The 8,934-nt window shown below is 46.5% G+C and overlaps 1 protein-coding gene across 1 annotated transcript; it reads left to right on the top strand.

The window, feature by feature from the left end:
- Nucleotides 1–329: 329 nt before the first annotated feature.
- On the top strand, nucleotides 330–2,851 carry LOC147898931 (U-box domain-containing protein 3-like). The gene is made up of 2 exons (XM_087378657.1): nucleotides 330–2,261; nucleotides 2,488–2,851. The coding sequence occupies exons 1-2, from the start codon at nucleotides 549–551 to the stop codon at nucleotides 2,554–2,556; spliced, it is 1,782 nt and encodes a 593-aa protein (XP_087234783.1). The 5' UTR covers nucleotides 330–548; the 3' UTR covers nucleotides 2,557–2,851.
- The last annotated feature ends 6,083 nt before the right edge of the window (nucleotides 2,852–8,934 follow it).

The following is an 8,934-nucleotide window of genomic DNA, read 5'->3' as shown; positions in this document are numbered from 1 at the left end:
TATTTCTCAATTTTGTCATCCACTGGAGCAGGAGCAGAGGCAGGCACAGGTGTAGAGGCGGGTGCAGGCTGCATAAAAAATCTGTAAATTCTTAAAAAAACAAACTTAAGTTTTGTGATTTGTTGAGTGCTCATCCAATATCTAGTTTTGTCCGTTGTCGAACAGATTCGCCCAATTCGAGCAAATTGAATGCGAGTAGGACGGGATGTGCTTGTCCAAGTGCGTGTGTGAATAAGACCAATTTGAATGCGAGTTGCTGGTCCAAGTGAGTGTGAGCTGGAGGCAAAAGCTGGCAGTCTTGTGTCCAAAAGAGAGTTAAGAGCAGGTTTTGAGGAGGAACGGGGCACACACGGATCACACTGTTGTTTGTGGCGGGCTACTGGAGCCCCCACACACGTACTGCACAGTGCGGCACAGTGCCCACCTAATCTTTACAGGGAGTGTATGCATTGTGCAAGCGATACTGCGACGCAGAGGCAGAGCGAGCAGCGCAAGTACGTATAGCAGAGTGTGCGAGAGAGAGCCGAGGGGGAGCGAGCGAAGGCGTAATGGGAGTGGCAAGTAAGGAGGGAGGAGGAGGGAAAGGAGTGGTAGGAGAAGTGGGCGAAGCGCCATCAGATGCGAGCAGAGGGGTGGAGGAAGAGGGGGAGGATAGCAGCAGCAGCAGCAGCAGCAGGGTGAGGAGCAGGTGGGCGGAAGGGGAGAGGAAGAAGAAGAAGAAAGGGAAGAAATTGGAGGAAATGGAGATGGAGATGGAGATGGAGGTGGAGGTGGAGGAAGCGGAGATGGTGCCGGAGGATTTTGTGTGCAGGTTATCGGGGAGGGTGATGAAGGATCCGGTGGTGGTGGCATCGGGCCAAACTTTCGAGCGAGCCAACATCCAAAAATGGCTCGACGCAGGCCATCGAACTTGCCCCAAAACTCTTCAGCCTCTCCACCACCTCTCCCTCATCCCCAACCTCACCCTTACCGCCCTCATCTCCCACTGGCTCCTCTCCCATGGCCTCCCCCTCGACTCCATCCCCCATGGCTTCCCCTTCCACTCCCCCTCCCCCCCTCCCTCCCATTGCTCCTTTGCTCCTGCTTCTACTTCCACTCCTTCTCCTTCTACTCCTTCTCCTCCTCCTCCTCCTCCTTCTTCCACCGCTTGCCGCCATCGCCTCTGCCACAGGCTCTCGCAATCCCGTTCCCGCTCAGATTGCGGGTCGCCCATTTCTTCCGCGGCCCTTTCCCGCTTGCTTCACGCATCCCACGACGAATCTTGCTGGAAAAGTACCGCCTCATGCGGCTTCGCTGAGCTCGCTTCCGGAGCAGCGTCGTCGGAGTTGCAGCATTGTAGCCACATAGCTGCTCGGGCCAAGAGTGGGCGAACAGGAGAGCGCCGGCGGCAAAGCTCCGACGAATCTAAAGTCTTCCCAGCGTCGCAGTCATTGTCCCGGAGTCCCGGGGACTTGATCATGCTCGTTGAGAGGCTCGTGGGGAATTTGGAGTCGGGACTTTCGGACGTACAAAGGCAAGCTGCAGCAGAATTGAGACTGCTTGGAAAGCACAGTCAAGACAACCGGACATTCATAGCCGATGCAGGAGCCATTGGGCCGTTGGTTGCGTTGCTACACTCAAATGACCTCGCCACGCAGGAACACGCTGTGACAACGCTGCTCAACCTCTCGATCAACGATACAATCAAATCTCGAATTGTTGCAGCAGGAGCGATAAGGCCTTTGGTGGAAGTTGTGAGCGGAGGTTGCCCCGAGGCCATGGAAAACGCTGCCTTGACTCTGTCCAGTCTATCTGTAGACGAGGAAAACAAGGCAACGATCGGTACGGCTGGCGCGATTCCACCCTTGGTGAATCTTCTAGCAAAGGGGTCAATCAGAGGCAAGAAGGATGCAGCGACGGCTCTGTTCAGCTTGTCTTCATTCGAAGAGAACCAGAAGAGGATTGTGCGTTCCGGTGCGCCAAAGCTCCTAGTAGACTTGATGGCAGACCCGCGCTCTGGGATGGCTGACAAAGCAATCGCTATCTTCAGTAACCTTGTCACGATTCAGGAGGGAAGAGTAGCGCTAGTGGAAGAGGGCGGTGTCACTCATGTGGTAGAAATGGTCGAAGCAGGCTCACGGCGAGGAAAGGAATTGGCCGTTTCAGTTCTACTACAATTGTGCACGAATAGCACCAAGCATCGGGCTGTTGTATTGCAAGAAGGGGCTATTCCTTCTCTAGTGGCTCTTTCACAGTCGGGGAACGCTAGTGCAAAAGCCAAGGTGATGCATCTCACCCTGAATTACTTACTCTCGAAGCAAGAAATTATTGACGACACACCCACGCATTCGTGTTCAAGGCAATGGAACTAATTGTAGGGCAACCCATATAGGTTTAAATTAGAAGCTTTGGTAGATGCATTGCAAGAGCTATTGCTGGCAACTGCTTGTGCGTTCAACTGTCTCCTTGTTACTTTTTCGGTCAGGATGCTGACAATGCGTTTTACAGGCTGCAGCACTTGTCCGCAATTTGAGGGACCATAAGACATGCGTCTCTGGGAAGTTGGCGAGCATATGATGAGCGTTGGAGAGCTGGCATTTGGACTCTAGCCATTTTTGACAGCCATTCCTGATTACAAGTAAACGAAATGCTCGCCGTAAAGATTTGGTAGCCTCCACATGAATTGTGACATTGGATTGTGCATCAGTATTATACCTGTATTTGTAGAATTGTTACTTCGAAGCTTGGCTTTGACAGTAGTATACGAGAATTTTTGTTACCGGGCGTGGCTACTTCATACACACAGACATCTGGCTTCCTATTTGTTTTGAAGAAACACTCGGACTTTCAAAATTCATCCCAAAATATACCGAGTATATCTTTCATACAAGCAGTTTATTGCTCGTTGGTTTCCTGCTTCCGCTTTTCCTATTTGGAGTCTCTCTGAACTCACAAAGTTTTCAAATAGGATATAAACATGACATTATTGGACGGCTAACGCTTTTCATCGAGAAAGTCCTGAAGTCAGCATGTAACTCTCCATGCAATCCCATGTCTGAAGAGGCTGTTGACAGTTTTTTAATTGGCAGACTGCCCCACTGGGCTTTCTAAGCTCGAGCGTCGAACAGTACCGCAATGGCAGCTAGCTGCTATAACCCATCCTTTAAAGAGGGTACGTTGTGTAGGTATTATATATGTCTAGATGAATCCAAGAAACATGCCCAAACTCATCCTGTAAAAACACAACACATACTGAGTTTCCATCTCATGATAATCACTCATAATGTTGAAAACCATAAACTCCTTAACGGATAGGAGGGACTAGCTACTATGACATTCCCACTAAAGTCTTCAGCACCTGATGGTGGGCGTAGATACTAAATTTATATGCTCTCACACATACATCTACACACCAGCACATAGTTGAGCATCCATTTATACAAGGTCTTCTTACTGAGTTTCTGTCGACACTCGCGAGGTAAATGGCAAACTAGCACTAAAGGAAAAGGCTAATAAAATAGTAGTCCACAATTCTTCATTCAAGTTACAACTGCTTGTGAAGACTCTACATTTTCATTTCTCTCTAAAATGTTGTGTATGTATTGGCCTGCATTCCCGTGCTAATGCCATGGCAGATTGCTTATGGCGTGTAGAGATTAATAGGCGCAATGAGAGAACAGGGAAAGCTTTTTCAAAATGGGCAAGCTATGGGGTCATCAAGGAGAAATGAATGCGCATGATAGAGCATTAGCTGCATCTTTAAAGAGGGTATGGCACCGAGCCCAGTAGGGAGGGCAGGTTAACTGAGTACAATTGCGTTCAGATCAGAGAAGAAAATTGCAGGCCAAGGGCATATCATTGGCCACTACAAGATCCCATTTCGATTGGCTCGTCTTAGCTCTTCCTTTTGGTGCTTTCTTTGTATGCACTCTTTGAGAGCTTCAACATATTCTATTAGTGCTTTCTTTTATTGGGAAGTCAAGAACACTTTCAGGATGCCTAGTGTGGCTGTGCACTACATATTCCCACCATGTTTAATTACACGTTGCCTTTGCATGATGCACATGCATTACAACCATGCTTGTTTTTATAGCTTGGGCATCTCATCTTTTGTAGCTCCATCCATGAATGGTTGTGCTGTTAGACATACTAGAGCAGCAGACCCAGACACTGCCTGGTAGCAGAATTATGTATGACCATGGATCCCAAATTTCTCACAAATGTGTGCACTCGTAGCATAGAGACATATACAAGTCTGGACGAGTACTCGCCATAGTACTACGTAGACAGCAAACATCTTCATTACCTTGCTTTTTAAACATGCATGGACATGAGGTGGTACGTGGTACTAACTAATCTAGAAGAACTCCACATAGGCATCCTAGAGTTGACCTCATGTCGATCTTCTCCACTAGAAGAACCACCTACACTAAAACCGAGCACGCCAATAGGCTCCTACACTTGCTGTACTTCCTCCGCTTGCCTTACACTTGCTGTACTTCCTCCCCTTGCTCCTAAAAACGTTGTACGTCATGCCTTCCTGTGTGACTCGAGGCCTTCAGTGGCTGAATGGTGGGATGGTAGAACATTCAACAGGCCACGAGGCCCATAAAGTTGTCGGGCTAATCTGTCCCCAGCGCCCTGTTGTACTGGCCGGCCTTCGTAGGAGGGCAAAGCTGCCCAACTCTCCCCAGGCCCAACCATATGCAGCCTGGCGTCTACAACAGCTGACCTCCAAGCAGTTTCCAGCACCTGCTTGGGTATCCCACGAGGGCATATGAACCCCAGTCCTTCCAGCCCAAATGGTTGGCCATCATTGCTGCCCTTGTGGCAGCCAGATCTACACCAGATCTACTGCCCACATGGCAGCCTAAGGTGCTGCTCACTTGGCAGCCAATGTGCTGCCCAAGTGACACAGTCACTCTTTGCCTCTAGATCTGCCCACATTGCAGCATGATCTACTGCTCATGTGGGAGTCCATGTGTGCAATGAAGGAGGCAAGGCAGGTTGGAGTAAGTGGACAGAATTGGTAGAAGGCAGAGAGAGAGGAGGGAGGAGGAGTGAGAAGTGAGGAAAGGGGGTAGAGGGAGAGGAAGAGAGAGAGAAGGGTGAGGGGAAGAGAGACATTGGGAGAGAGAGTGTAGGCTGCAGGAAGGAGGAAGGAGGGAGTAGATAGGATTAGATGTCACATCAAAAGTGTACAATGAGTGGTGAATGGAGGCTTATATAGTCCCTCCACATTTCCCCACCTAAAGGGTCTCTAAAGTCATCCCTCCCATAGAATTTTGCCCTCAAAATTTTACATTCTGGCTGTCCAAAAAGGTGCAGCAAAAAATAACTACTAATCAGCCCGGTAGGAGATAGGGGTGGTCTTGGACAATGCTTTCTGGTTGCCATGAATTCTCATCCTCAAGGGAGTCCCTAGCACTTGATAAGATACTCTATGTAGACTTGTTTCGGAGCACATGGTCTCTGAAACCCATGATGCGCTCCGGGACATAGAGGATGTGACCCTCCTCAACCATAGGGAAGAACCTAGACATGTACTACATGCGGCTTCAACAAGGAAACATGGAAAACATCATGAATCTTGAAGGTATTGGGTAGGTCCAACTAATATGCCACCTCTCCAACTTTGCGGATGATCTTGTAGGGATTGTAATACCTGTGAGCAAGCTTCGTATTGTGTTACCTTTCAACGAGGCATGACGGTTCTTATGAAGGCGTAAACACACATAATCTCCTCCTTCTGAAGACAGTTACCTCCTGTGTTCATCCACATACTTATTTTGCTTGGCTTGGGCATCTTGCATATTCGTCTTAGCCAATTGCAGAAGGGCATCCATTCTTTCTAAGTCACTTCTGGGTAGCTCCAACTAATATGCCACCTGTCCAACTTTGCGGATGATCTTGTAGGGATCGTAACACCTGTGAGCAAGCTTTGTATTGTGTTATCTTTCAGCGAGGCATAACGGTTCTTATGGAGGTGTAAACACACCTAATCTCCTCCTTCAAAAGACAGATACCTCCCGTGTTCATCCGCATACTTATTTTGCTTGGCTTGGGCATACTGCATATTCGTCTTAGCCAATTGCAGAAGGGCATCCACTCTTTCCAAGTCACTTCTTGCTTGCTGATTTTTCACAGTCATGTCTGCAATTAAAGGCATCCATACATTGCTTCAAAAGGGCTCATGCCAATCGAAAGGTGCTTAGTACTGTTGTAACATAATTCAACAAGAGCCAACCACTTACCCCAGGACTTCCGTGTATCATGACAAAAGTGCCTAAAGTATTCCTCCACCCATTTGTTCACCCTTTTTGACTGTCCATCTGTCTCTTCAGGGTGGTAAGCAGTGCTAGGTGTGAGGAGAGTACCCATTACTGTGAATAATTCTTGCCAAAAGTGACCCATAAATTTTGCATTTCTGTCACACCAACAAATTTTTAGGGAAGCCACGATGCTTAAGAACATGCTCAATAAATTGCCAAGCAACTTGTGATGCTGAATACCCAATCTTAGTGGGTACGAAATGAGCCTCTGTTGTCATTTTATCCATCACCACATAAATGCTATCCCATCCCCTCTCTATAGAAGGCAACCTTGTGATGAAATCCATAGCTATGTGAGTCCATTTGCCTTCTGGAATACGCAAGAATTGTAAGACATCTGCTGGCAGTTAGATGTCCATCTTATTCTGTTGGCAAGGCAAACATTCAATGACATATTTAACCACATCCCGCCACATGCCATCCTAGATGAAGCTCTATTTGATCTTTTCATGTGTCTTAGTGCTAGTTTTGCACGAAATGCACTCATCTCCTATGGTAGTTTATGCGAGTATCAGTCTATACTTTGAATCTGGCACAAGATAAATTTTGTCCTTGTGGTACAGCAACCCATTATGCAGCTTAAATTCAGCACACCCTGGGCTTGAAGGTTCCTGTAGCTCCAAAAATGTGAGAGATGCCTTTGAATTTTGCATATATTCTTCCTGAATCCCATGAATCCACTCTTGATAGATGGTGGAAACGGCAGATAAACTATAAGCCCACATTCTAGACAAGGCATTCGCAACCACATTTTCTTTCCCCTTCCTGTACTCAATGTCAAAATTGTAGGACTACCAACCACCTCTTTTGCTTCATGGACAAATTGCATTGTGTAAGAAAGTACTTGAGTGTCCTATGATCTGTCTTAATCTTACTCTTGCCACAAAGTACTTGAGTGTCCTATGATTCGTCTTAATCTTACTCTTGCCACCGTACAGGTAGTGGTGCCATTTCTCGACAGCATGTAGGATAGCCAACATAACTTGATCATAAACATGATAGTTCAATTTCTTGGCCTCAAATTTCTTGCTCTCAAAAGCTATAACTCCATGCTCTTGTCTCAGAACAACCCCCAGGCCTTTGCCAATTGCATCTGTCTCTACAATAAAGGGCCGGAAGAAATCATGGCATACAAGTACAGGTGCATTACTCAAGGCATCTTGGGGGTCCTCAAAACTTCTTATGACCACTTGAAGGCATCCTTTTTCAACAAGTCAGTGAGAGGGGCTGCCCTCTTGGCAAAATGTTCAATAAATCTCCTGTAAAAAGAAGCAAGACCCAAGAAGCCCTTGTGTTGGGTGGGATTCTGTGGTTGTGGCCACTCCCTTACGCATTTGACCGTGGCTGGATCCATCGGAATTCGATCCCTGCTCACAATATGAACAAGATACACAACCTGTTTTGCCATGAAAGGGCACTTGCTGGGTTTAGCATAAAGTTGATGCAACCTCAAAATTTCCAGCAGCTGCTTAACATGTCTGATGCGTTCTTGCTTTTATCCTTGCTGTAAGTGAGGATGTTATAAAGAAATACCATCACACATTTGTAAAGAAGAGGCTACAAGATCTTGTTCATGAGTGCTTGGAAAGTAGCTGGTGCATTCATCAATCCAAAAGGCATCACTTTGAACTCATATAAACCTCTCTTTGTGTGAAAGGCTGTCTTGTCCTCATCGCCTTCTTTCATTCTGATTTGATGGTAGCCTCACCTCAAATCAATTTTAGTAAAGAATTGAGCACCCTTGAGTTCATCCAATAGGTCATCTATCTTGGGGATAAAAAACTTGTTCTTGATAGTGGCCTTAGTCAAGTCTCTGTAGTCAATGCACATGCAGTATGAATCGTCTTTCTCCTTTACCACAAGTATTGGGGATGCAAAAGGAGAAGTGCTATGAGTGATAAAGTTCTTCTCAAGCAACTCTTGCACTTGTGTTGCCACTTCTTCCCGTTCTACCTTAGAGAGACAATACAGGGCCTTATTAATTGGCTTACTGCCAAGCTCTAAGACTATGACGTGATCAACATCTTTCCTTGGGGGCACCGCAATACGAAAAAAACCTTTCTCCTTTGGGGCAATTGTGAAGGCATATCAGCAACAAACACATTTGCAATTTCTGAGAGTGATTTATGCCTTCTACAATCGTCAACATGGGGAATGCTACCCTCCTAAGATATTGACACATAAAGCACATATATGGTACTCTCCCTCTTGAGCTCTTTGGCCAGCTACTTTGTTGAAATGACCTATAATTTAGGGGTTGCAATACCATGCAATGTTTTTCAATCAATCATAGCCTAGGGCAACATCTATTGGGCCCATATCCAATGCCAAGAGATCACCTATAAATTCATAATCATTACAGAACTTGATCCTAGCAACCATATCCGCTGATCATATGCTGTCCATTTGCCACCTCTACTCTCAGGCCGTGATCTATTTTAGTAGCAATTAGTCCCACCTTTTGGAAGGTTTTAAAATTAATAAAACTGTGAGTGCTACTGTTGTCCACCAACATGTGAATAGTCATGCCATTAATCATCCCTTTCAATCTGATAGTTTCGACACTTCTTGCACCTATCAAAGCATGAAGAGAGATGGTATAGAGTGTTGGTTGGGCATCCCA

Source organism: Dipteris shenzhenensis, chromosome 8 (assembly GCF_047967505.1).
Source record: "Dipteris shenzhenensis isolate YYH24624 ecotype China chromosome 8, Dip_SZ_1.0, whole genome shotgun sequence".
In the NCBI taxonomy this organism is placed as follows: Eukaryota; Viridiplantae; Streptophyta; class Polypodiopsida; order Gleicheniales; family Dipteridaceae; genus Dipteris; species Dipteris shenzhenensis.
This window is presented reverse-complemented; position numbering and strand designations above follow the sequence as displayed.

Coding starts and splice junctions, on each gene's coding strand:
- LOC147898931 (XM_087378657.1), top strand. CDS start 549: ATGGGAGTGGCAAGTAAGGAGGGAGGAGGAGGGAAAGGAGTGGTAGGA. Junction 2,262..2,487: donor ACGCTAGTGCAAAAGCCAAG/GTGATGCATCTC, acceptor TGCGTTTTACAG/GCTGCAGCACTTGTCCGCAA.